The sequence below is a fragment of the Struthio camelus genome, chromosome 6 (genome assembly GCF_040807025.1).
Source record: "Struthio camelus isolate bStrCam1 chromosome 6, bStrCam1.hap1, whole genome shotgun sequence".
NCBI classification, from domain to species: Eukaryota; Metazoa; Chordata; class Aves; order Struthioniformes; family Struthionidae; genus Struthio; species Struthio camelus.
Window position 1 is genome coordinate 4,780,640 of NC_090947.1, and position 27,756 is coordinate 4,808,395.

The window sequence follows — 27,756 nt, forward strand, 5'->3', positions numbered from 1 at the left end:
CTGAAACTGGTTGGGAGGAGGATGCAGGAGCTCCTGTGCCGCATGAAATGGTAAGGTGCAACCCCACAAGTAAGCCCTGCTGGACAGGAGTTGGGGAAGGATGCAGGAGACCTTGCACTGAGTTACAGCACAAGCTGCGATCCTGCAAGCGGGCCCCGCTGCAAATTGGTTGGGGTGGGAAGGATGCAGACCTTGCACTGAATTGTACTGCATGGTGAGATCCTGCAAGTGGACCCTGGCTGAAACTGGCTGGAAGGATGCAGGAGCCCTTGCACTGAATTAAATGGCAGGGTGCAACCCTGCAAGTGAGCCCTGCTGGAAACTGGCTGGAAGGATGCAGGAGCCCTTGCACTGAACTAAATGGCAGGGTGCAACCCTACAAAGGGGGCCCTGCTGGAAACTGGCTGGAAGGATGCAGGAGCCCTTGCACTGAATTAAATGGCAAGGTGCAACCCTGCAAGTGAACCCTGCTGGAAACTGGCTGGAAGGACGCAGGAGCCCTTGCACTAAGTTCCAGTGCAAGCTGCGATCCTGCACGCGGATACTGCTCGGGGGAAGGCTGCGGCTCTCGCCCCGCGCTGTGCTTCAGGGCGCAGCGCTGCAAGCCGGCCGCCGCTCAAGACGGAGGGGAGAGCAGGATGCGGCAGGCGCTGCACTTGGGTGCAGCGCCAGCTGCCGTCCTGCTGGAAACCAGCCGGAGGAAGGATGCAGGAGGCCCTGCTCGGCGCCGCCTCCCGCCCCGCCTCGGGGCAGGCAGCGGCAGGCGGGGGCCCGGGATGCGCCGCCTCCCCGGCGGCGGAGTGGAGGCGGCGGTGGTGGTGGAGCGGCGGCCCATGGGGCTGGGGGCCTGGCTGCGCTCGCTGAGCGCCTGCTGCTGCGGCTGCTGCGGCGGCGGCGAGGCTGCGGCGCCCGAGAAGGAGCCTCTGCTGAGGTGGGTGCGGGATGCGGCTCCGGCCCCTGGATGCGCTGCATCCCTTGAATTTCCCCGCTTTGTGCGCTTTTTCGAGCCGTTCAGGGCCCGCGACGGCTGGAGCGGCAGGTTTATGCACCAGCTGCCGGTGCAAATCCGTCTTCGGCTGCGGCTTGATTTGGCCAGGGCCCCGGGGTGGCGGGGGAGAGTGCGGGTCGCGGGCCTCTAATTCCCAGTGCTGTTTTCGCACTTCTCCGTCGCACCTGCCCTAGGTGCGGAGCCTGCCGGCTGTGGGCTTTGCTCATGTGAAAAGACTAAGACCTCTCCTAAGCCATCCATGTAAGAACTGGGAGCTGTGCAAACACGCAAGTGGGTTTTGCACGTTGCAAGTACATCCGTCCAAGTCAGCGGGATGACTTAACAGCGCGCGCCGGCGAGCGTGTGTTAGGCAAGACAGGAAAAAAAGTGCCGCTCGGTGCCTTGGTTTGCATCGGTCGATTGCCGACGTAGTGTGATGGAGGGTGCTTCCCCAACGTGGCCTTGCATGAAGGCTCCCGGCGTGCAGGAGCGCCCGGGATGCAAAGAGAGGTGCTGCGGGACCGGACGGGAGGAGTTTTGGTCCCCAGGACGGCGGAGCGTTTATTCGGTAGTGCCGAGGTGGCAGCGGATGGCCAGACTCCCGGGAGGTGCAGACCCCCCCCCACCACCACCACCTTGCACCCAAACCATGATGCCCTACTAGAGGGAGCCAGCGGCAGGGATTGCAACGCCCTGATTTCATGCTGTGAAAGAAGTCCTCAATAATAACCAGATAATCCTGATCATGGGGCCTCCAGCCCAGGAAATTTGTATTAACCTAATAAGAGTTAAGCGCAGGTGTGGAGAGGTATGAGCTGCTTATTGTTTTACGGTCTTAGGAAGTGTCCGTTCCCTATCAGGCTGCGAGCGGACGGCAAGGGGCACCTTTCTTTAGTGACATGCCTTTAAAAGACAATCCAATTAATGCTGGCTTTAAGTAGGAAAGCCGGTAAAACTACTGGGCTACTTGCTATCGCGTAAGTGTGTCACCGTAATTAATCTAATAACCTAGTGATTACCTTGTTACAGGAGAGGAGGCTTTGGGGTTTTACGGCAAGGTGGGGATCTTGCAAGAGCAGGCTTGCAGTAATTTGCTTATTTGGTATTGGTGTGTTGTTTAAAATGAAGGACTTGTTGGGAAATGCAGATCTTTCAGCTGAGTTTTACTTCTCTGGGAACTGCGATTCCCGGTTTAACTACGTAAATGTTGACTTCCAAGATTTTCCCCTCGTTCTGCCCAAACCGAACGGTTCCAGGGTAAGAAACGTGACGTTTCAAAGAACGAAGCAATGATGGGGAGATAGTACGTGTATTTTTAGGCATGTATATTACCCGAATGTATTCAAGTCTGACTCTAAGCTATGATGAGATGAGTGAGAGCAGCCAGTGCTTTGTGCAGAGCAGAGACAAGGAGTAGTAGCAGCACTAGGACAGTGCTAGCATCACGTCTGACCGACGTCCGGGAGTTAGGCTATGGCAGCACGACGCAAAGGGCGCGCCTGGTGATCTCTTGCCTTAGGAGAAACGGGAGAGGTGACTCCTCACGTGGATGGTGTTCTCGGGCTGCAAATAAGCAGAGAATTTGGGCTCTGAATTCTGAAACATGTTTAATCTGGATTGAAAGCCCCCTGGAGCAGAAGCTTCTTTACGAAGCATTGATGCTCAGCATTTTCTGGCTAGAGAAAGGGAGCATGAAGCACTCCAAGTTGCCTTTGGCCCCACTGTGACTATTGCACCTGGCAAGGCAGGCTGCCCTTGATGTGCCGTTCTCCCCCGTGCCGTTTCTTCCTTTTCCATGCTGCTTGGAGGCATCGAGGCCTCCGGGGATGCTCGCTGTTGGCAGAGCGGTGCATTGCACCACGTGCTGCCCTCAGTCATTCTCGAGGCTTTTTTGGATTTGCTGGCTCCTTTGGGCTGCTGGTCCTCGTAAGGGAATGCAACCTGGCGGAGAGCAAGCCTGCTCCCGCGAGCCTTTTCCCTGGGTCTGCTGGCAGAAATCCCTGGCCGCCCGCAGCTCATGGGTGGAAAACCACTTTCGGCACTGCTGGGGATTTCCAGGAGGACGCTCGCGCAGGGGGTTGGCGTTCGAGGAGCCCGCTGGCAGCCAGCGCGAGGGATTTCGCGTGCAGAGCGATTTCGTTGTGGCTGCCTCTCCTCTGCAGCCGCCGCCGAGGGTGCGTTCAGGGGACCTGGGCTCTGCTCCTCCCCGTGTCCCTGGTAAGGTGCTTCACGCCTTGCGCCATGGCTTGTCCGCTCGGAAACGAAGCTACCTAGCATCCCAGGAACGTCCCTCCGTGCCATCCGCGTCGGCCTCTTGCTGCCTCCAGCCCAGTCGTGTCTGTGGGGAAGCCCGTGGCTGCGCCGTGCTGGGGAGCTGGAGAGTGGGAAGGAGGAAGGGGATGAGGTTGGACTGAACCCGTGCTGGCTCCGGCGTAGAAACGCTGAGTTGTGCCACCCACGCCCTCCACGTTACGTTCTTTTGCTTGTCCTTAATGAGAGATGGCAAGAGATTATCTTCCCCCTCATTACCTGTTGCTCAGGTTTTTTGGTTTATTGAGAGTCTAATTAACTTTTCTGCAGGAGCGCTGATGTGAATGATTTTTCCGTTTTGTCTGTGCGCTGGAGCTCCTCTTAGCCTCTTTTGCACTGGTTGTGCCATCACCGATAAACCGCCCGCAGTGTTATCTGAGGTTTCACTGGAGAGAGTTCTTACAAAAACAAAGGGTTTGGGAAAGCAAATAGAATAAATATTGGTCTGTTCTAACAGGAACTGAGCAGGAATTACCGTAGGGTGGTTGACGATACTATTATGTAAGTCTTGAAGTATTTCTCTTTAAAACATCTGCACATCTTGATTAGAAATGTGTAAGTACTATGAAAATACTGTGCTGAAAGTTATCCCAGCAGAATTAAGTAACCCTATTTAAAAAAAAAAGAAGAAAAAAAAAAGAAGAAAAAAGGAAGAAAAAACACAGCAGCCCAGTAGTAATATACAGCCATAAAAGAGACCCACCATCAGTGCGCAGAAAAGCTCCTTGCCTTGATGAGGAACAGCCTTTTCAGAAGACCATGCCGTTTTGCTAACCATTAAGCAAGTAAATGCAGGAGTTCACAAGCAGACTGAGGATGTTTCCATCCCCAGAACAAACCTGGGGTCTGAGTGGGTGGGACGTGGACCCACAATTCCAGGATTTTTGGCAGTGCTTGGCTAAAAGTCCTGTCTGCCCGTCGCCCTACTCCCCCGCGCTGTTCAGTGCCCTGGCTCTGCCTCTTAGGTGGGAAGCCACTGGGATGGGGCTTCCCGGGTGCAGATTTGCTGTTTGATTCAGCAGGGTTTGGGCTGCTGCGGAGAAAACACAGGCACAGAATCGCTGCGGTTGGAGGGACCTCTGGAGATCATCTGGTCCTGCTCAACCAGGGTCACCTAGAGCAGGCTGCCAGGACCAAGTCCAGTTGGGTTTTGGATATCTCCAAGAATGGAGACTCCACTACCTCTCTGGGCACCTCCCGATGATGAAGTGTTTTCTGGTGTTCCAGTGCAAATTCCTGTGTTCTCTTCCTTTCTCCACAATAAAATACTGTTCATCCGCAATGACTTTGAGAGGAAGATGGGTAGAAGCTGCTCCTTTGGCCAAGAGGCAATGGAGATGCTCTGCATGCATCTATCCCCTTGCTCGGCATTCACGGCGTAACCTTGTGTGCACAGAAGTCTCCACGTGGACGCATCCTCCTGGTGGGATCTTGGCACGGCTACAAAGGCGGAAAGAAAACGCCCTCCAGACTGCCACGCTCCAGAAAGCTGCAGGGATTTCCTAGTCTAAGTTGATTAAAACTGTTTTCCCATTAAGCTCAAGAGAGGGTGAGGTGGGCGCTTTCAAAGGGGCCTGATGGGTGGGAAGGTACAAGGAGACCAGACAATGGGACGGCACCGTCCGCCGGCGGGCCCTGCCTCACGTTTGCCCTCCCTCTCTGCAGCAACAACAACCCGTACGCCTCCTTCGGGGCCACGCTGGCGCGGGACGAGGAGCAGAACCTGTGGAGCACCCCCCACGACGTGACCCACACCGAGGCGGACGACGACCGCGTGCTCTACAACATGATCGTGGTCAGGAACCAGCTGGACACAGACTCGGAGGTAAGGAGGAGGCTGCTGCAGTAAATACAGGATAAAACGGAGTGAGAAAAAGACTTATTTTGCATAGTCAAACACTAGCTCCAACATGCTCATGAGGTCCTTCAGCCGTCTTTTAAGCCACTAGAGAGACCCAGCACTTGTGGGCAGTCACTCCCTGGGAGCAGACGGAAGGGAAAAAAAAAAACCCAAACATGGACAGTGTAGACAGCAGGTCCTATCTGCTATTTTTTTGGTCCCGTGTTTCTCTGTTTGTGGCCTTGCACTTTCGCCTGGCCCGCGGTTGCCCTCGGTCCTGCTGGCTGGGCAGCACCAGTGCCACCAGCCGAGCTGCCGCTCTCCTGGCACGTCAGTCAAGTCAACAGCTCCTCTGGTTGCTCCCAGGGTTAATTATCGAGGCCAGGAGAACTGGCGCAGAAGCGGGGGGAAAAAAAATCACTGCTGTTATATAAGCGGGGCTTTTTGCAGCCACCCTGTGCAAAGGAGATTCCAGTGGCCTCTGGAGGATTAGGCACGGACTAAGGAAAGCAGTGACACATTTTTCCACCCCCCCACCCCCCCACTTCCCCTCTTTTCCGATTGCGGTTTAAGACTCCAAAGTGCTTTCCGCAAAACCCGGAGGCTTCGTGTTTCACGTCCGCAGGATCGGAAAGCCAGCCCGTTTCATCTGAAAGCAGCAGCTCGCTCGGTTTTCACTGGGAGGCTTCATCTCCAGCGGCCGAGCTGAGACAAAAAATTAAAATTTTTAAAAGTCAAAACGAGGCAATGCAATTTTTTTTTTTTTTTCTTTCTGGGGCGGGGGTAGAATTAACGCCGGTGTTTACAACAGACAGCACAAATTTCAGCCCTTTTTGTGCTTATTTGGCCTGAAAAACCTAACTTTCCTGCACCCAGTCCCAGGCGCAGAAATCTGCCCTTACGCCAATGAGCGTTTTAAAACTTAGGCCAGTCTGCTTCACCCTCTGCAGCTAATGAGAGGGGAAAAAAAAGTCCCATTGCAAAACGGCACCGGTGAAAGCCGTAATCGGCTGTGGGGAGCGGCTCGGTTCCTGCTCCCGGGGGAGCGGATACAGCGCCGGCCAGGAGGGGCCGCGGGGAGAGCGTGCGGATGCGGCAGAAGAGGGGATGTCCCCCCGCGCCGGGCACGGAGGAGGACTGCATTGTTATTTATGCAGCGCACGGTGTTATAAAGCCGTAGGTCCTTTTTTAGCTTAAAATAATACGGGAGGGAAAACTAGTCCCTCTATTTCCAGTCCTTGATTTAATGCAGAAGTGGCAGCGTGCCGTGTGCTTATTATATGCTGCACCATTGCACCCCGTTATCGCCTAACCCTGTCTAGGACAGGGTTTTGTGAGGATGCCAAGGAGCAGGTAATCCTGTGTCATGGGTTTGGTATCTGCATGACCCCACCTTTGCCTCCAGGCAGTTGTGTTGTCCTTAATCTGGCTAACCCACTCCTGCGTTCCTGTATGCTTTTTTTTTTCTTCTTTTTTTTTATTATTATTAAATTATTATTATGGTAGTGGCGCTGTGAGCCAGGCTAGGAGAAGCGGTGGGCCAGGATGCACCGGTGACTATGTCCAGCCTGCGGGGGAACAAGAGAGAGCCCTGTCCCCACCAGGTATTGCAGCAGAATAACCGACGTACAGTCGTACCTTTTGGGCAACGATGCCAGGAATTTTGAATAACAGCACTGATGAATTGATGAAAAAATATGTTTTCCTCCCTCATACTCTTCCCTATAACATGAGCAAGATCCTACAGTTTCTTTGCTGGAAACGACCTGGTTCCAAGCTCAGGCCTGGGCTGCGGATCGCTATCAAGGAAGCGAGCTGAGCGGCGTTCGCGAAGGCCGGGTGCTGCCAGCAGGAAGTCTGGCGATGCGCCTGGACAGAGCAGCTCGCCTGCGGTCACACCGTTTGGTGTTTGAGGCATGGGAAAATGATGTGATTTGCCGGAGGACGTGCAGCAAGAGCGGGGAATATCTCCAGGAGTGCAGCCCGGCGCCCTCTGCATTATCCACGAGATGCTTTTTTCCCTGTCTGGTGCATACAATATTTCACTTCTTCCCTCCTGTCCTTTTTGGTAGAAGAAGGAGCGGGTAATGGGGCAGAACCCAATTCCCCGGCCCCACACCAAATCCACGCAGAGCAGTTTCCTTCCCCCGGCCTCTTGGGACTGCCCTGCTCCTGGAAACGTGGCAGCTCCGGCTCAGGCTTGGGGTGATGGTAGCTCATGTAAGGCTGGCCGGGGTTGCTCCACCCTGCTTCTCGTTGAACCAGGGCAGCGAGCTCTTCAAGGCAGGGACCGTGACTTCTTGGGTGCGCCCATTTCCTGCACACTTGCTCGTCCTGCTGGATGCCCTTTGCTTGGAGTGATTGCTAATAGCAATGCTGGGCTTGGAGAAGTCAGCCGGAGCACCCTGCGATTGCAAAAGCCACTGTGCAATAGGTACCTAAGCTGAGGTTCACTGGAGCCTCCTAAAACTGGGGACGTTTAGTCTGAGACAGGCAGGACAAATCTCCAGCTGGAGGTGTCCAGCTCTGTTGCTGGGTCCTGCAGTGGCTCACATGAGATGCTGAGCTTGGAGGGGCCTCCAGATAGGTGGGTTATGCCTGGGGGCCAATGGGTCCACGCGAGGAGCCTGGTGAATGGCTGCAGTCCTAGGGGAGGACTGAACGACTTGCAACGACATGCTTTTCTCTGTCGTTGGGCGGTGAGTGCAATGTGCTCGGATGCACCTTAAGAAGAAAAAGCATGAGGAAGAGTGTGGGGAGAGAGAACCAGAAAAGCTGTAGCTGAAGGGCAGGCTTAAGGACGCTGGTAAAACTAATGTAACCTTAGGAGATCAAAGCAGTGCTCCAAGCTCTTTAAAGTTTGGGTCACTATTGCAAATATGGAAAAAACCTGTTTTTTCCTGCAGGATGGCTCCTGCCCTGCAGCGCTGTCAAACCTGTCGGTGGTGGAAGGTAAAACCCCCAGATCTTCTGGAAGTGAGTGGAGGAGCTCGAGGAAAGCAAGCCGTTGTTTGAGATCCTGCACAGATACAGCCAAGTCGCTGCTCTGGCATGTACCCTCCTAGTGGGGAGAAAAGTGTTTTATAGGGGAAAACGGGGGACTATTACAGCTCTGGCAAGCCTCAAATGTTAACATCTCTGCTAGGGGCCAGGCTAACAGAACTGTGCTGGCAGGATCCTCCTGGCAGGTCCAGTAACAGGCTGACAGGGCCTATTCTTCTATTTTTTCATGCTCTCCCCCAGGTGTTTTTTTGTTTTTAAATACATTACAGAGAAGCTCAATATTGCAACATGGCCATGCTGAGGCATACAGAAGTGATGAGATTTGCCCGGGGTTGTGGATGCCGGTCAGAGAGGCTGAGCTGTGCTGGGTCTCCCAAAGTCTTGGGCAAATAAATAAACCAGTGATCCACCAAGGCCCAGACCTCCAAAGGTCTGCAAAAAAAAATCTGTGAGCTCCTGAAAACCTCCCTTGAAACTGAATCGAATTCAGGATTGTGCTGAGCTAGGGTGCGGAAAGAAGGTTCAACGTATGAAGGTGGATCTAGAGTTTGTGCTGCTCGGCTACTTCAAACTGGGTCAGCCCTGGAGCTCAGTGAGGAGCATCGCTGGACTGGTATTTTGCAGTCTGTTCCCAGTAACTGTGTTTTGACCTAATTTCCTAAATAACTCTTGAACAGAACGGTGATACAAATTACTTTCAAGGGCATAATGGAAAGCACTTTGCTAGAGGATTGCTTTGGCAACACAGAGAAAACTACCTCCCAATTAGGAAATTTCCATATGAGCAGAGAGGAAAAATTGGACAGTGCTTGCCTGTTCTCTTTGGCACATTTCCCCCCCCACACCCCCACCCCCGATTTCAGTTCTGTGCAGCCTGGCTTATATTTAATGCCTAGGATTTCTCCACTTCCGTTTGGCACTTGCAGACTTAGCATACGCACCAGCGAGCCTGGGGAAGTTTTCCAGGTAAATCTTTCCCTGGAAGACTGCAGAACTAAAGTGATGCCAGATAACGCACCGGGTGCAGGTACACAAGGGTATACGCAAGCTGGCTGAAATACATTTGGTTCATACACGAGCTACCGCTCCATGATTTGGAAGCAAACCTGGATGGCACTGAACTCCTGCTGGGGACGCGGGCGTCAATTCAGCACTTACCTGGCCTCGTAGGAACTTGCTGTCATCTGGGGAGAGATGCCGACGCTCTTTTCCCGAGTTTTTCAAAGTTTCCTAACTGCATAGGTGATTTTGCTGGGTCTCTTCTTCCTCTGCTGTTCCAAAACTGTTTTTGACTCATGCGCAAAGGTTTTTCTCAAGACCCTGCTGGTACACATTGTGCCCTGGTGTTTAGGTTTAAAAGGGCAAAACCGATGGCAAAGAACATCTGTGATGGTGGCCGCACGCGAGGAGCCTTGCCTGTCCCGAAGAGCTGGCATCGAACGAGGCAGGAGAGGAGGCGGAGAGGCCCCTTTTGGAGCGGGGGTGAGCGCTGGGTCCAGCACACCGAGTCTTCGTGTGTGCCCTCCGCGTGGCAGCGAGCACGGAGCTAACCCCAGCCCCATGATCCTCCTCCGCTATTACAGGGAGATCCTCTTTAGAATAACTCTGAGGATGGGAAGATGCTCTTACTTCGTTCCTCATTAGTGCGACGTGGAGGATGACCCCTGCCCACAGCTTTTAGGGTGTCCCACCCAGGGAAACTTGGTGGCTTCTGAGGCTGATGGAGAACGTGGCATGTCCCTTCTTAGAAACTGGCCCGTCTTTGCCCAGATTTCATGATGTTGTCTCTGGTTGCTTCTCAATGACTGACACGATGTACTGACACTATGTACTCCTCCTCCCAGCTTTCTCTGGTGAAACGTCCAGCACCACGTTCAGGAGAGAAGAGGGTGAGGGCTTCCTCCTGGAGCACCACGATCATCCTCCCCACCGCCTCAGCCTGCTAAGTCAGCACCATAAACCCTCACTGGAATCAAAACGGACGTGTCAGTCGTGTCCATTAAAGCGCTGATTTATCTATGCAGCTGGTTGGAGACACGCAGCTCATTTTCCCAGCAACGTGCCCAAACTGGTTTGCTCTCTTTTCTGCTTAAGGCTGTGGGGTCATGAGGAGGCTGAGACGTTTCCAAGGGAGTGCTGCCAAAAGTTTAAAATTTTCAAGGCTGGGAGAAACTTCCCACAAAGCTTTCTTCAATTACAAAAAAAAAAAGAAATAAAGGGGAAAAAATCTTTTTCACGGAAAGGAATTCACTTCCTAACCACGAGCCTGTGTCACGAGAGAAGAGACTTGTTACTGCCTCCTCCCTTTTTCTGGTTAAGGATCGAAACGGCGTTTTGATCCGCGGCGCTAGTGGTCAGGTGCCCTTATGTGCAAACAGCAAAGCCGTTTGCAAGTACCGACGTGGTCAGGAGAGCAGCTCGCCGCCGGTCAGTGAAACTAGCTCACCGTGAGCACCGACACTAAGCTGAAAAGGAAGGGTTTTGCTGTCTCCAAGCTGGGCGGATGTGCGGCTGGGAGCAAGCCGCTGCACGCTGATCTCAAATTCCCCTGCACCTCTGACCTAAATTCACAAGTATCTTAACCCTGCTGACGGCTTTCTTCCAAATCGTAATCTCAAAGGAGCGGCTGGAGCTGTCGCTGACCAACCAGAAAACAGGCAGGTCATTTAAATCTCTGCAGTCTTGGCGCGTTGGCTGCGTTCAAAAGAAACGCTAAAAACAAAAACCTCTAGCTCTTTACCACATGAGATAGGGGGGAGGTTAGGGGGCAAATCACATCTGGGTGCCCTGAGCTAAGGTATTGACGGAAATTGGTTGCTTAAAATCCAAACGATGATTTGCAGGAGGCTTATGCAGGCCCCTGGTTTTACGGTTCTCACAAACGTGGGAACATACACAAACATATCAGTTGAGGTCGCAGCCTAAATCCCTTTGGGATGCTGAAAGTACAGATCTCATACAGGGTCCTGGCTGTTGCCTGGGAGAGCAGGTTTGAATTGAGTCATACAGTTCAGTGATGTACTCCACCGAACTAAATACTTTCCTTAGCCTAACATGACCAGCATGAGTGCGCTGAGTTCCTTTTCTTAAGAAAAAAAAATCTCTCAAAATCAGGATTTCAGGCTCTTTGGGACAAAAATGTCCCAAAATGGAACAGAACATAAATGGAATTTGCAAATCCACTCACATCCTGATGCGTAACGCTGTATGGGGCCGTGGTTGAATCGTGATGGCTGACGGGTGGTCACTAACGGGCAGTAGGCTCATCCCCAGAAATCAGTAGGGCTAAATGGGGCAAGCAAACTCTCTGAGGCACCACGTGTCAGGAGACGAGCTGGATTTCTAAAGCATAGCCTATGCTCTTGGATCTTCTTCACAGCTTGAACCCAACATGTCCGGTAGGAAGATCGCAGCGAGATGATACAGATTAACACCTATTTATTCTACAAGAACACATTTCTGTAATCTGCTGCCCAGAAATGAAATTAAGATTGTTCGCGCAGGGAAAGTATTTCAGTGATGTTGCAAGCAGCACAACCCGCTGCCTGGACACTTCTATCAATGCATCTTCTTACATGTGTAAATTTATTAAACTATTCTTGCAAAAATGCTCCTGCTTTTATTCCAGAATACGTATGTTCCCATAGGAACGTATACTTGTATAAACAGACATGTTTACTTGCATTGGTATAACTTTAATAAGGAACCTCAAAACCTTCCCCTATAGACAGTGCCCCATTATGCACATACAAAGCTTGAGGTCAAGTCCAAGTATATAGACTGTATGGTTAACTGAGGCATTAACTACGTGAACAGGCAATCACTAAGACTAGTTACTATGTCAAATGATTCCAACTGAAACCTCAAATATCTAGTTGCATACCTCTTCTCTTGTTCTCTTCTCAAAGGCTGTACTCCAGCCTTTAAAAAAGTCGAGTTTTGTTGTTCTAAAGTGCTTTTGAAATCCTCTCCATTCTGGTTAAATGCCTAACAGAGGGCTGAGCAGCTTGCAGAATCCACCGTATGCCTGTCCCAGATATAGCAATAGCTTTTTTTCAAACTTCTAATTTCCTAAGGGCCATCATCATGCCATTTTCACTGCAAGTGAATGCAAACAAGGTGTTGCAATAGTTGATAGAAGGTAATTATTAATATATGGTCTTGGTTTCTCAAGCTGCAAAGGTCAAATAAGGTGTCTTCACAACCTCAGTTTTTGATGCTAACTTGGATGTCAAGGTTTGTTTACCTCATACGAGCTTTGGACTAAAGGAGCAGGCCTGAAATTGAAGTGCACATTTGGAAGTTTATGTTGTCCTCTGGACAAGGACGGTGTTATAATTTCCAACAGAGAGCAGAGCTGCAGTGCTATATCCTCCCTGCCTCTGACCGAGGAGACCACTGTGGTCATAAGCCATCAGCTAAATTCTCATAAGCTAAATTCTGCCATCTGATTTCAAGCTAAATCAAAGTCTGTGGAGCTGCCAAGAAGGTTACTTGTTCTGTATATGCCAGGGAGATACAGAGATGCCGCACCAAACATTAAGCTAAAATATTCTACGGTGGTCAGTGTGCTTTCTTCCAGCAGTAACGGAAGTCTGGCCGTTGACCTTCGTGCTGATGCCTCAATGCCAACATCAGCAGTTTAACTCTGGCTCCGTTTCTAAAAGTCCAGATTCCTAGAAAAGCAACGGAGACCCCACCACATGCAGATGACTGAGTGTCTGTTATCCTTTGCTTTGCAGGAATGGCAAAAGCTCAACTACGATATTTATACCTTACGACAAACCCGAAAAGAAGTGAGAAGCAGGTGGAAACACATTTTGGAAGATTTAGGTAAGCTAGAGGACCAAAAAATGCCTTTTTCGTGGAACACAAAGTGGCACAGGATGGGCACATGCAGTTGTGCTGAAGGAGAGGTCTCATGATTGCTGAGGATTCAGACAGTTATGCAAAACCAGACTGGTGGAGGAGAAAGAAAAGGGAAGATTGATACCTGGGAATTCACCCTGCATTTTTATAAACAAGATAAACTTGGAGGAATGAATATTCCTTTCAGATCTGAACATAGATAGACATTTTTCTTCCTTAGCTCGTGCCAGCAGATCTGAGGCAACCCACCCACTTTGTTTGCTCCTAAGTAAATTTAAAATATTCTTTCACCTGCAGAAAATGCTCAACAGGGGCCCTCCCAGGCCTGCTATTTTCTCTCCTGCAAGCAGCGAGCTCCGGCTGCGGGTGCTACGCTCTCTGCCAGGGAAAGGTAGTGGCCACGCGTGATGCCAGCCCGTTGGCAGAAAGGCTCGCATGAGTCACGCTGTGGAGGTGGCTGGTGGCTAGTGAGAGGAGGACGTGCGACTTGAGCGTCCTTGCCTGGCTTGGGGCTGCTCAAGGACATTATCACTAGGAGCAGATGCGATTTGCATTTTGGGTGCTCCCACCCCACCTGCCACTCCAGGGTCTGGAGGGCAGGATACATTTGTAACTAGGGACCGGTGATCATCTTTGTCAAGATGCTCACGTAGCCTCCCCACACCAAACACAATGACTCAACATCCTCACGTGTGTTACCCTACATTAACAAACATAGGCTTCTACCTCACCTCCACAGTTGCTCCAGCCTGTATTGCAGAGGATGGTGAGGTAGCTCAAGGCCAGGGATCATATGGGCTTCGTGAAACCAGATGCAAAACCAGATGTGCAGCCCTGTATCTTTGGTTATCAAGACCTGTGCTGTAATCATAAGACCACCGTTCTTTCCCTCTAAGAGTTTTTAGATAAGATGTTTTGCCATCAGCTCCCTGGAGCTGAATGAAGAGTTAATGATAGAGTTAAAGATCTCCTGATCATCCCCTAATATTCTCCTCTCCCTTTCCTTACCGGGATACCCTTCCTATGGGAAATGCTGACTGCTTCAGGAGCAATTATCCATGTATTTATTACTGCAGCAGATTTTTTTATCGCTTTGACCCAAGACCTGCTGACAATATATAGCTCTAATCACCGGGATCCTCAGGACCCCCAACCAACCCTGAACGTACTTGCTGAAGGTACATCAGGAGCATATAGGAGCTGAACCAACATACAGAGGGGGTGGGGGGCAAGTGTTAGCATCCCTTCATTGGAAAATTAGCAAAAAAAAAATTAGCTGAATTTTTTTTAACGCCTTTTTTTTTTCCCCCTCACCAGCAAGCTCATGCCTACACCAATTGCAGACATGGGGGCTGCCTCAGGGAAACACTAGCTCGTGTTAACAAGGAGGGAAAGAAGCAGCAAAAGGTGGAAGGGGAATAAGGAACGTCAAAGAGCATGCAGGACTCAGGGATGACCATTTCTGCCCTAGGTTTCCAGAAGGAAGCAGACTCCCTATTATCGGTAACCAAACTCAGCATTATCAGTGATTCTCAGAACATGGGCAAAGCCCGGGAGATCCTGCTAAAGCTCTCCGAAGAGACAAACATCTTCCCAACCAGCTGGGAGCTTTCTGAGCGGTACCTTTTCGTGGTGGTGAGTAGTCCGGAGCATGCCTTCCTCCCCACCTCTGCAAGCGAGGTTAAAGGAGGCAGTAGGAGGAGGTGAGCTGCATTGCAGCAAGCTCACATGCATGCTAGCCTCCATGCCAGATATTGCACTTATAGCTCACCTGTTGAGCTTTTTTGGAAATATCCATGCTGTAGCACCATCAGTCCAGTCCCTCGAGTTACTCTAGGCCTGTCCATGGGGTCCTCTTGCAGCTAGGTGACTGAAGGGGGAAAAGATAAGAACTAATGCCTGACTTCACCCGAGAGCCATCAGGAGAGCTGCCTTGGAGGGAAGATGTTGAACAGGGAGGTGCCACTGACTGAGGCAGCTGATAATGACTGCAAAACTCCTTTGCTTTGGCAGGATCGGCTTATAGCCCTTGATGCTGCAGATGAATTCTTCAAGATGGCCAGTGTGGTGTATCCCAAGAGACCCAGTGGGGAAAGAGTGGATGACAGTCAGAAGGCAACACAATGCATCTCTGTGATGCCCTGAGGAGTTGGCCTTGCAGGCGTGGCGCGGATGGCGAGTTTCCTTCCCTCCTAGCGTCTGACTCCTCTGCCAAGGGGTTAGCACAAGTAGCGCCATTTCTTGTTTCCCTTCAGAGAAGTGAGAGGGCCAGCGGGAGCCAAGCGCAACCGTCCCTGAGAGTGGAGCGGTGTGGGAAGGGGGTCCTGGTGGACACTGACCCGGAAGCACTCCCAGCAGCAGAAGGAAGAACTAACATAGTCCTCATGAGAGGCTGCCACTGAACCGGTGCCTAGCCAAGGGGGGACCCACCACCCAAAGTGTGGCTACCAGTAGTTGTCCAAGCCAGGAAGTCTCTAGTTGCAGATGCCACATTGAGATCTGTATTTCCACCTTCCCCCGGTACAGTTAGGAGCACCTTCATAGTTAGGAGCACGCAGGAAGGAAGAAGATACCTCACTCGGCTACGATTTTGTGACGTTTCTCCATGCACTGGTTGTCTTCCTCACCTCCAGCTGACTGCAGCCCCTCCAGGGTGGAGGTGGTCCCAGCTCTCATTCTCCCGGTAGATTCGGAAAACAGGTTTGTAGCTGGGAGAGGAGTTAATGCCAGGCACCAAAAGCCTTGCAGTGCTAATAAAGTTGGGTGCTGTGCCCCGTGTCGCTGGTAGTGCTGCACTGGAAGAAGGGCAGAAGATAATCCTTATTTATTCAGGGGTGCTGCCAGGGGCAGAAATTGTGACGGAGCTCCTCTCTGGCCACTAGCGCCCCAGCATGAGCCAGGGAGCCCCTATGCTCCTTGCCAATACCAAGGTGTTTACCATCTGAAGTTAGATTTTAGGAAGGTGCCAAGGTCGGGCCTACTCGCAATTTGGTGCCTACTGGTAATTTGGCTCCTGTTAATATCCTCAGATGGGACATCCGACACCTTAATTCATTTCCGAAAGTTTTAGTCTTAACTGCATTAAAAAAAAAAACACTAAAAAGCTGCAGGTACTGTCAAAGTAAACAATCACTGCTGTGATTGAAGATTTTTAATGAACATCCTTTATATCTTGTTGGTTTTTTGTCTGCTAATGAGCAATAATTTTAAAACACTGGATTTGATAATTTAAAAATAAGTGGAAGTTCATCACTGGTTAACACATTTGCTGCTAATTGCCAGCTGAAAATGCTGGTTACACAGGACCTCCCAAAATAGCAATATAGAGCATTTATTTGTTTATACCTACAGCGTCTGAAACACCTACGTGCATATATATATATCTATATATATATATATATATTTATGAATTGTTTCTGTTTGTCAGTCTTCCTGGGAAATGTTTTTGTCAGCCCTGGACATCAATGAAAACCAAATTTAATAAACAAAACACATTATGAAAGCAAGATGAAGGTTTCTTGGCTCTCTCCATGACCCTGGCAAGGAATGGTTCAGTGGAACCAATCGCAGGCAACACCATTTATCTGGACTGCTGATAGTAAAAAGGTTCAGGGATTTGTACAGTGCACACTTCTGCGACCTGTTTTCCACGTGCTTACACAGCATGCCCGTTGACTTGCAAGACTAGGGTCATTTCCCAGCCTAAGACTGAACTCTTCATAGAAGAGGAGGGGAATTGAATGGGATTTCAGTAGGATTTGGAGTTAGGGCCCAATTCCCATTGATTTTTTTAGCAGAAGTTCAGCTGCACCTCGGAAAACCTCCCATTTTTTTAATATAAAATAAACTTTAGTGCGTGACGGTTCTTGTGCTAAACGTTTTTATTTGAACAAACTGCTGCCAAACAGAGATCCTGCAGTCCTAGGAACACCAAGCCAAACAACGCAACATCACACAAAGGTCAATCCTTGCGGGAAAGCATTATTAAAGCCTCAAAACTTCTGCAATGTGAAGGACAGGGCGACAGCTTTCATTTTATAATGCCATATGCTGCGTAAAACCAGCTGGTGAGCTCCTAAATCTTGTGGGAGAGAAGAAGGGGTATGACATGGTGCTCTTCCTTCATGGGGGATGGCTGGGAAGCAATCTGTTCCAGCTCTCCCTCTTGCAGAATCACCCCCAATTTTAGCACCTGGGGATTAAAGCTGTGCCGTGAAACTAGTTACTTCCGACATCAACAAAATGCATTTTGTTTTAACTTTGTAGGAACAAGAATTAGGATCTCTGAAAGAGCTGTGCTACCTAAGCATCAGGTCAGCTTCAGAGCAGAACGTGCTCGCTTCTGGGTGGCGGAGACGAGTAGCCAGGCTCACACGACTGTGCAGCAAATTACGTACTGATCACAGTATTACTTGAATAGAAAAAGGTCATTTTAGTCCCTATACTCACAGCTAAAACTAGCTGAAGGGGGAACCTGCAAATACTGCAAAATAGCCTTTGGGTAAGGATAAGGATGTAGAACTTTTAAACATCTGCGACTTGAAAAGTTGCAGAAACCAGCAGAAAGTGCTTCCATAGAGGTCCAAGCTCAAGTTTGCCATTCTGGTAATCTTGGTAGGAAACGCCCTGTCCTATGCGCATCTGAGGTGGAAGACTCTGACACACTGAATTTCAGTTACCGAAAATCAAGACAATAATTTTTTTTTTCTAATTTGCATAGAAATGACCAGGGAGATGCACATCTCTAAGTTTTGTTTTCCTCAGATCCATGCTTCCCATACTGACAGAAGTTAACAACTTAATTTTTCTCCAAGTAAGCCTTTTTCTGTACCTTGGTGATGTTCCGTAGAGGACCCACCAGCTGGAATCCAGATATGGCACACAGTTGCACTGATGTTTCCAGCACAGTATTGAATATTGCTCAGTTGCGTATTAATAGTGTCCTGCCAGAGACGCTTGAAAGACCTTTTTAGGCTTTAATAGAGGAAAGAGGTAGTTGCCCGTGTGTGTGCAGAAGACATGGTGGGACTGTTCTGACTAAGGGCAAGAACAAAGATGGCAGAAGCAGCACAAACATCTCCAAAGTGAAGCTCATTCCAGGTTTTGAGTCAAAATTAGAGACTGGCTGGGGAAAAGTGTCTCGGCAACACATATACCTTCCTCCACTTTGGGTCTCAAACTGAGACCATGAGACTAAGCTGATGAGATGCTCAGATGGTAAAACCCACTGGGTGTTACACTGCGGAGGTGTCCTAGCACAGGCTTAGCTTTGCAGGCCTTCCAGTGGACAGGCTGCTGCACCAAACACGCCAGGGCAACTCATTAGGCAAGAAATTTGTCTCCATCGAGAAATACAGAATAAGGCTTCCACAAAACATATAAATCTCTTAAATAGCATCCAAGTCAGAGGTTTCCTGGTGATGTACGCATCACCACCATGGCCCTGGGTGAGGGGAACTGACTCCCCAAGGAGAGCAATCACACTACTCGCAAGCAGAAGGTTTGGGTTTCTCTCACTCAACGTGCTGCCAGCGTCCCTCTGGACCTCTGGCTGCCGTTCAAAAGTGCTCGGGTGTCCCGTATGGCCCGTATCATGCCTACGGCCCTGTACAGGTGCCTTCGCCTGCACTAGACACCTGCACATGGATAACGAATCCTGCCGTGGCCCCAGCCAAGCCTACCAGCATCCACCTGGGAAGCTTTGGTTGCAAGACAGCGGCGTGAACACCAGATGCCACTGTTCCCTTAGCCATGCCGTGATGTGCTGAGGGAAATCCCGCTTACACACGCAGGGGAAATCTTCCCAGCTTTTGCTTTCTGCGTCAAGTCTCTCAAGCCTGCGTGAACTAGCTTTCCATTAAGGACTGATTTTTAGCTCTTTAATAATTACCCTGACAGTTTCCAGGAGACAGCGGTCAGCCCATCTCTCTTTCAAAGGTTAGTAGAGCTGGGGCGGCACTGCTGCCTGTTAGGCAGCACAACTCCCCTGCCGAGCGTGGGGCTGGGCGCCTGCAGGAATTAGCATCTTCCTCTTTGGAAGGCGAGGTTGGTATACCTTCCTTCGCCAGGAAAGGAAAAATGCCAAGAATTTGCTAAAACAAGCTTATCATGAGAGGGCCTAAAATACATATCTGGGTTCACTCAGCTTTCAGATAAAATTTGCCTCAAATTGTATTTAGCCAGTACTTCAACTAGAAAGAAAAAAAAAAAAGACATTTTTCACCCCTCCGTAAAACATATGTACGTACCAGGTGACTTTCCTTTTCTTTTTTTCCAGGGTAGAAACACACGCAATTAACACGGTTGACACAATAACTTGAAACAGGTAACCCCTTGCTACAGAGTCAGCGCAGCTTCTCTGAAGTCAAGTGAGCAATGCTGATTTATACCATTGGCTTAGCTTTGTCTCACACCAGCCTCCCTTCGGTTGTCTCAGACACGTCCCATCCCTCAGGCTGTTCAGGTCAGCGAACACATTGGTTTAAAAGCGGGTGAGCAAAGTTTTTCAAAGCAGTGGGTGAGTGGGAGCAGAACTGGGGGGTTCCCTCCTCTTACATCGAAGGGCTGAATTATGCGTAGGGTAGTGGGGAGATAACACATCACCATCCCCAATAGAGACCAGCTAGAATCAAATCTGGTTTTAGACCATCTTGACTGCGCACGAGCCCACACGGTTTCTTCTGCACATTCAAAATTATGAATTTGGCAGGACGAGGAAAAAAAGTATGGTGTGCTTTTCCCAGATCACCCACCGCAACTCTGCCGTCAGCTGTAAAACAGGCAGAAGGTGGCACTGCAGGTGTTTGGTAAAGGCTGGCGCAGCAGTAAGGGAAGGAGATGAGCGTTAGCAGCCTGAAAAGAGTCAGTCTTTCCATTTTGCTTGCGATGGGTGTAAATCACACCATAAGTTCTGATAAATAATGAGAATGGACATAGGAAAGAAAAATGCCGTCTTTTAAATTCCAGCAATAGGAAAAATTACCATTTCAAACCACTCAGTTTCAATCATTTCTAATGCTAGAAATAGCAACATTTGGATACTTTTGCTGGAGGGAGAGCTTGTACTTTTCTAATCTAATGAGGATCAGTAATGTTGCGTGACTTAACACGAAACACAAAACAGTTCCCCAAAAGTATTCCTTTGAAGACAACCATATTTGCATAGGGAGTCCTTGTTGCTCGAGTTATGGATATCAAAAACATGTCCTTGGCTTAGAAACTGCAAGACCTACTGACACATCTGTAAGGGGAGCTGCCCTTCCATAGGCCATCAAAAAACCTCCTAACTGTTCTTTCGTTGCTAAACGGCTCCCCCCTCCCCCCCCCCCCAAAATAATTACATAGCCAAAAGATCATCTGGTTTTTCTATCAGCTGCTCTGGTGAAACATCTTACCTCTCCCTGTAAGTTTCACCCTTTAAGAGCAGTCATTTACTCAAAGTGGTAAATAAAGGTGACTACTTTGTCTTATTTCGATTAGGAAAGGAAGACACCATTGAGGCTCTGGACGCCATTGACAAGATGGGATCCCAGCAGCATTAACTAAACAGATTTAGGCAGCCAAACTAGCCAACTGCCAAAGAAGTAGAGCCATCTCAAGGCAAAGAGAAGGCGGCAGCAAACAGAGAAAAATATTCCCTAGCCCAGCCAGTTGCTGCTTCTGCCCAAGAAAAGAAAACAGTGTTTGGCAGGTAGAAAAGGTTGTGTGCAATAGGTACACGGCATGTGCCAAAATACGTTTTGATGGTGCTGCAGGGCAGGTCATCCAAGTAGCACCAGCAAGATGAAACATGTTTGTGTATGCTTGAAAAGCCATCATAAACCCCACCCCGTCTGTTTGGTGATAGTCCACCAGCAGATCAGAAAGAAGAAACACTTATGAAATGATGTGCTACCAGAAGTTTATCCTTTGGAGAGTAGCAACTTTATATCTCTTAAGCTACCGGGATTCTTTCCCCTTGGCTTTAGCAGGGCTTGAGTCAGACTTCAGAGACGTAAACACCAGGGGAAGTCCAGACACCACTGAAGTCAAAAACAAAACTCCTGCCAGCTGCCCATCTATTCCTATTTTGCATCAAAGTCTCGAAAATAACAAATATGGCTTCTGAAGAGATTTCCCCAAGTGACAAGATCCACGTGTACGTTTCCGAGGGAAGAAAACAGAGCTCAAGCCACTTCTCCTGGCGCAGGGGTCATAGGAAAATTCAACTTGGAAGCGATCTCAGGAGGTCATCTGGGACACTCTCTCCCCTTCCGGGAACGGTGAGAATAATTTTTAATGGAAAATATTATTGGCATTATATAGCATTTCACCTAATCAAAGAAGCAGCGGTTGGTATGAAGGAACTATATTAAAAACATACAGCATTGTGAAGCGTCACCTGAACCTCTTCTTGACACATCTACTCCAGATGACCTTCATTAGCTTTAAATAGGCATTTCCATTTTTGTTGGCATCAGAACCTGTTGACGAATCCTTCGGGGATGAAGGGCAGGGAGGAAAGGGAACAGAGTCATCTTGGCGATAGAGAATTGGCCTGGGATTTGGAAACTTGGTTTCCATTCCCAGAGCCATCCCAGGACTATTTGGCCATGTTGGACAAGTCAGTCTCCTTCCGCCCTTTATATTGCCCACATGCAAGGTGGGGAGATTGTATCCACCAGAGCTGATGGCAAAATGGTCTTCCTGCGCTCGAGGAGCTGTCAAGATTTTGGTATTTCTGCATCTGTCTTCAAGCAAAACTTTGTATCTCAAAAACGTTCACAACGCTATTATCCAAAACACTCTGCTATAATAATTTCAAGATGTTTCACTTCACTTTTGACTTTTTTTCTTTTATGCTCTCCAGCTTTTTAGTATAAGCCGAATAAAGCATTGTTTCTATCCAGAAAATAAAACTTAATAAAACTTCAAATTTAGATCACAGCAGTGTCTTTTAAAGCAGAACTAAAACACTTTTTTCTTTTTTTTAAATGCAGGGAAATACCTATTCCCACAAATAGTTTCAGTTCTGATAAATCAGCACTTCCAGACAGAAAATAAGTCTGTCTTTTTTTTTTTTTTTTAATCCCAGCCCCGTCTAATATTTAACTCCTTGCTGTAAACTGCTTTGAGATCTACTAACAAAGTGGGCTGTATGGCAGCCAGCAATATTCCAATTATTTTTCAAGCGAAAAATCATGGTTCAAAACACAAGGGAAGGGCATCTCTTAATCGTTCTGGATACATGTAAGCGAGGAGCAGCTAGGGACTGTAGCTCTGCAAAGGCCGTGCGCAGACATGCCGAGGAATTTGGCTTGCCGGCAGTTTATCTATCCCAATTAAAGGCAGATGCAGCCTTACGCTTCCATGAACGTTTATGAACTGGCAGATCTGCTGATGGAAAAGGCAGTTAACATATAGCGACAGCCCTGAACTCGCCAGACGCTTCAATTTTACAGTGTTATGGGGCTTTTAATCTGCCCAATTGCATGAAAAACGTTTTCGCTTTTACATCACACCTCGTTGGACGAGATGCACCGTGGAAGTTACCCAAATTTGGGTAATTGTGTAGCTTGCGGTTTGCATCTCTGCTCCGCAGCCTGTGACAGAGCAGGAGAATTACAGCAGGGATCAAACCAAAATCGCAGCCAGGGTCTGCGCTCGGGTAACTCTGCCGAAACGAGTGCACCTATGCTACCGCAAACCCGGAGAAAGCGGGATACAAGTCACCTCTCCCGAGGCCCCATCTCTACCATCCTACTGCTTTTGGCTTCTGGTAGAGCAGCAGCACCACGCCCCCCCCCCCCCCCCCCCCCCAAAAAAAAAAACCACCTCGATGTCGAAAGGTTGGACGGCAGCAGGACCAGCACGCTGCTCAGATCCCAAATCCCTGCTTTGCAAGCCAACACAAACCTTGCCAGACGGGCAGGATGTTTAAAGCTGAGCTCAAGGCAGGGTTTGTTTCCATGTTCATTTCTCTTAAATTTTACATTATATACACATATATTAAATATATATATATATATGCATATATGTATGTATATAGTGCTATTTAGGGTCTTGTGAGGTCTCCCCATTGTGCATGTGCTTCATGCTACTGCAGAGCCTTTGCAGAATGGGAGCAATGGTTTTCTTTCAACTCCAGCCTCCTTCCCCCTAAACGCTGACAATTTATAGTAGCAGTTGTAAATACTCAGGGCTGTTTTGCAAACCACTGCCTCTTTTCAGCTTCTTTCCTTTCCTTTTATTACGCCCATTTTGTGTTACATTTGCCGTTGCATGTTTCCCATCTTTGAGTCTTACCTTTCACGCCTCCCCGTTTCCTATTTTTTAGTATTGTAAAGCTGCACGTTTTCAAAATTAATGAGGTGGTAGGGGTCCGACTGGGAACGGGCCTGCCTGACGTCAGCGGTTACAGAGCTTTTCCTATATTTAGGGCAAGACGTAACCATGAAACTATGCGAACTGACAGTTGGCAAACCTTCAGCTTGACTGTGAGACACATGGTAAAGGCACAACCAGCGGCTCAGGACTGGCTCTCCCACCCACTGAAGTAAGCAGAAAGACTTGCTAGAGATAACAAAGCTCTTTAAAAAAAAAAAAAAATGTTTAAAGCAAATACAGCCGTTGACTTCAGCAGAGAGAGCCCGAGGCTTAACTCTGGAAGAGCTGAGAAGTCACCGAGCAGCTTCAAGGTTAAAACAAAAAACAAAAAACAAAAAAACAAAAACCAAACTTGCTTCTCAGCAGTGAGTAAGGACCATCCAGAAGAGCAGAGCAATCCACCGTGCACAGCTTTTCATGACTGCGCTTGCAACATCTTTTGCAAATGTTATTCTCTGTTTTTCCATTTATTTGGCGTTAAGATTGGCTGCCATGGGTGACCCAACATTGGATAAAGCGTGGCCTTTAAGGAAGGAAAAAAAAAAAAAAAGAGAGAGAGAAAATGAGTAAGCTTGAGAGGATGTCAACAATTCTGATGTCATGAACAGTTTAATATTGGATTTTCACTTGCTAAGCTGCAGTTTTGAGAACTAGCCCGACAGGCTGGTCTCCTCTGAAGATGCAAAAGGACACGATACATCCGTTTATCTTGCACTCTCCAACAGAAAAAGGGATTTCTACGTGGGGAACGGCGACCCGTGGGTAAAGAGGAGGTCAGCGTGGATCTCTGCGGCCGCACCGCAGATGCACCTGATTGCGGCAGTACATCGCCGTGCCTTAAGCGCGTTTTTTTGCTTGGATTCCTGTCCCAAAACACGAGCGCTGGCGGGACAGCCGTACGTCAGCTCGGCAGGCAGCACGTCAGCTCCCGACACCTGCGCGTTTCTGGGATGCGTCCCCCCCCCGAGGCGGTAAGAGGGCGATCGCTCACGGCAGGCGTTTCTACGTCTTCAAAGCGTGGTGAGCATCAAGAGGACGCGGGGGACGTCTGTCCCAGCAGACGTTCTCCTGGCTGGGAGCGAAAAGGGACGTTGCTTAGGACACGGCTCCCTCCTGATGTCTTTGGCAGGTTCTTCCGGATGGGTTCAGCTGCCCGATCTACGAAGCGGAGCCGTCCGTGCCCTGCTGGCGTCCGTTCGCAGAGATCACCTTGGCTCTGCCGGCTCCGGGTGCCTCAGGACCTAGCCCCAGGCGTTCGATCTAGACAGCTTCTTCCATCCTCAGCCATCTCTGAAAGACGTGTGTCCTTTGAAGACGCAGAACTGATTTCACCCCGAGAAAGGGCTGCGACTTCCTCAGCAAGCCGCTGACCCGGTGCCGCAGCAGATATACGACGGGCTAGGAGGGAAGGCCAGTTGCTCCGATGCGCAGATAGAAGCATTCGGCAAATACGGAGACTGAAGCAAACATGCACTTTCCTAGTTATTATCTTTGCAGTTCAATCGAATTTACGGCTCCTCTTACAGCTTTGTGAACGGCTTTCCTACCCCAGAAAAAGGAAACACCGATGTTTCCATAGGCTGCACTTTTTAACTGGCTCCGAAATCCTGTGCTCAGGCCAGGACCCTACATGCACCCACCCTGGGGCAGACTCTATATTCAACTTGAGGGAAGAGAAGAAGATAGTGTACAGCAGCCTCCTACCTTTACAGCCACTATCCCCTCCTGCGCTCCTCTTATTCTTTATGAAAAACCCAATAAGAGGTTAAATTCGGGCTATCTGTTCCTATTTGCATTCAGCCCGCACGCTCCTCAGAAGCATATTTTCAATTTTCCCCGACCTGATTTCAGGTGGTGGTGCTGGAAGGTATTTAAAGTTACAGCCGTATTCCCTTGGGTCGCTGTGAAAGAAATTAGGAGAAGAAAAAGCAAGCGAGCGAGCCTGCGCCTGCCTGATGCACAGCAATGCTTATATTTCAATTACGGAGAGCGCAGGGCCAGGCTCAGCAGTGAGTCTCAGATGGAGGAAGAGAAGAATTATGTTAGCAAACCAGACGCCAGAGCCGTAAAAAGGAGCCTGCTCCTAAAGGGCTAATCCAGTTTACAAACCAGACGGGCGGCAACCACGCTTTCCACCGAATCGAGCACCAAAACAGCAGGGCTGCACTGATTTACGTCACTTACGGATCCGACCTGCAGCTCTGCTGCTCCTTTGGGGCAGAAAGGACCCACAAAACTGATGCGTGATGGTATTCAAAGGTAGTAATTCACACATTCAGCAATGCTCCCCGCGTATGGGCTAACGAGGGGCTGTCTGAGATGAACCCCAAGCAGGATGATGCCAAGCAAGCAGCCTTTCGGAGGATGCTGCGAGCTGGGCTCTAAAGGGAGGGTTTTGTTTACAGACATCAGCTTCAGCTGCATCCACTGATACTGGATACACTCATGAGAAATCCCAATTACCAGGCAAGACTGATTAAGAGGCTTTCAGGCTGTGGGCTAGGTGAACAGCATATAAACATCCTGCCTTCAGTATCAGCGTAAGCCTCTCTGCTGCAAATCCAAGTGCGGAGCTTTGTATCTCTTGCCTACCAGAATGACCTTGGCGCCTGCAGATGCAATTGCACCCTCTGGTACCCTTGAAATCGAGGGCAGCCAGACAGGGAAAGCCTTCTGCAGAGCTGGGCACAGGGTCTCTCCATTCCCCCTTGCCCTGCGACAACTCCTGCAACGGGGAATTGTTTTGCCCTTGCCAAGAGCCCCAGATCTGTGTCACTGAAAATATGAGCAGGTGGTTTAATCAGCCAGGAAAAGAAAAGACAAAGTTACTCAGAAAGATAAATCCTCATGAGAATTAGTTCTTCAAATGTAAATTTACAAGTCCTCTGATTTTTCAGAACTGCCACCTGAATCTCTGTCATTTAAGGCTTTGCTCAAGTGCAACTGCACAAGCGTAAACCCATCCTTAGATGCCTTCATGAAAGTTTGTACCACTGTGACTGCTACAATCCCATCATATTTCTCTGAACTCTAGAGACGACCTAAGGCTTCTAGTCCCGCACTGTTGGCCAACGCAAGCAGCAAGGACTCACTTCCCTTGGACCTCCCAACCACTGTGCCAGTAAAGTTGGGTTGTCCACAATAGCTTGAAAAGCAAAAATCATCCAAGCACGTTGTGCCTTTTTCTGTTAGAAATACAGTATTTGCAGTCCTCTGGGACAGCTGGTCAAGGTTTTTAGAAGGAACAAATAGCTTTTGTTGGATTTGTGAACAGCTACACACAGACGCCAAGAAGAGGAGAGCTATTCTGCACTCCTAGCCATCAGGCACTGCCAAGGTTTCTGAGGTTTTGTCCCCAACGTATCTCTAGGTCATTTAGGGGCAGAGTGGTATGGTGAGACTGTGCTGTACTATTCTAAACTAGCATAAAGGAGAATTTTATCTGAGATAAGATATGAGATACAGGTTTGCCAAAGGAGTTTAATTCTTTCTGCCCCTGCCTCTCTTTGGCCAAGCCTTTGTGATAGGAAACAGGACCACCTCGGTCTTTGCCCAAAAGTTGTCACTCATCAAGGGGGATGTTTCAATTCCTCTTATTTGCTGCTCTTTGCTAGGTCACATCAGAAGTCCCAAGTCCTGGATGTTGTATTGAATGGCTAACAGCTTGGTGCTTAAGAGGTGCAACAGATGCAGTCAGGCTTTTATCTTCCAGGGCCTCCAAATTGCTGGATTTGCATTATATGATCAACGATTGCTTAATTGCTAGTCATTATATAGAGCAAAAAGAACAGGCACGTTTGGATAACCTTTGTTTGGTCAAAACCTGTATTTAAATACAGTTCCCAGCTCCCTTTTCAACAACCCACAACATGGCTTGTTTTCCAGCCTGCACCTGAACGCCCAGAAGGCAGGCCTGAAAAAGTCAACAAGCAGAGCTGGAAACGACCTACGCCACTCCACTCGACCTGCCAAGAGCCACGACCAGGACTCCTCACTTCCACCCGGCTCCTTTGCCCATCCGTGAATCACCAGCTTCTAGAAGTGGAAACAGAGGGCTCCTACATTCACCTTCCGTCGTGAGCACTGTCAGCTCCAATCACGAGCAGTTTAAACTCAGGCCATAGCTATCCATCTACTGCTATATTCCACCAATGCGTTCCCCGGGAGCTTGCTGACCTTAAAGCCTGTTTTGATTTTGCTTAGAGAAACAAAACGGGCCATTTGCAAGAGGCTTCGATCCAAAACAGTGTTTTGAAGCGACTAGGCTGAGGTGAGGCTATGAAATAATCTGCTGGTGAGTCACAACCCCACTTCCGGCAGCTATTTGATTTGTCAAACGGCATACCTGATTTTCTGGCTCCTCGTTAAATATTTGCCGTCT

General features: G+C 49.1%; 1 protein-coding gene across 1 annotated transcript; it reads left to right on the forward strand.

Moving 5' to 3' along the window:
- The first annotated feature begins 789 nt into the window (after window positions 1-789).
- Window positions 790-16,093, forward strand: MREG (melanoregulin). Its single transcript, XM_068947848.1, has 5 exons — window positions 790-931; window positions 4,964-5,123; window positions 12,884-12,974; window positions 14,482-14,645; window positions 15,024-16,093. The coding sequence occupies exons 1-5, from the start codon at window positions 834-836 to the stop codon at window positions 15,153-15,155; spliced, it is 645 nt and encodes a 214-aa protein (XP_068803949.1). The 5' UTR covers window positions 790-833; the 3' UTR covers window positions 15,156-16,093.
- The last annotated feature ends 11,663 nt before the right edge of the window (window positions 16,094-27,756 follow it).

Coding starts and splice junctions, on each gene's coding strand:
- MREG (XM_068947848.1), top strand. CDS start 834: ATGGGGCTGGGGGCCTGGCTGCGCTCGCTGAGCGCCTGCTGCTGCGGC. Junction 12,975..14,481: donor ACACATTTTGGAAGATTTAG/GTAAGCTAGAGG, acceptor TTTCTGCCCTAG/GTTTCCAGAAGGAAGCAGAC. Junction 14,646..15,023: donor AGCGGTACCTTTTCGTGGTG/GTGAGTAGTCCG, acceptor TTGCTTTGGCAG/GATCGGCTTATAGCCCTTGA.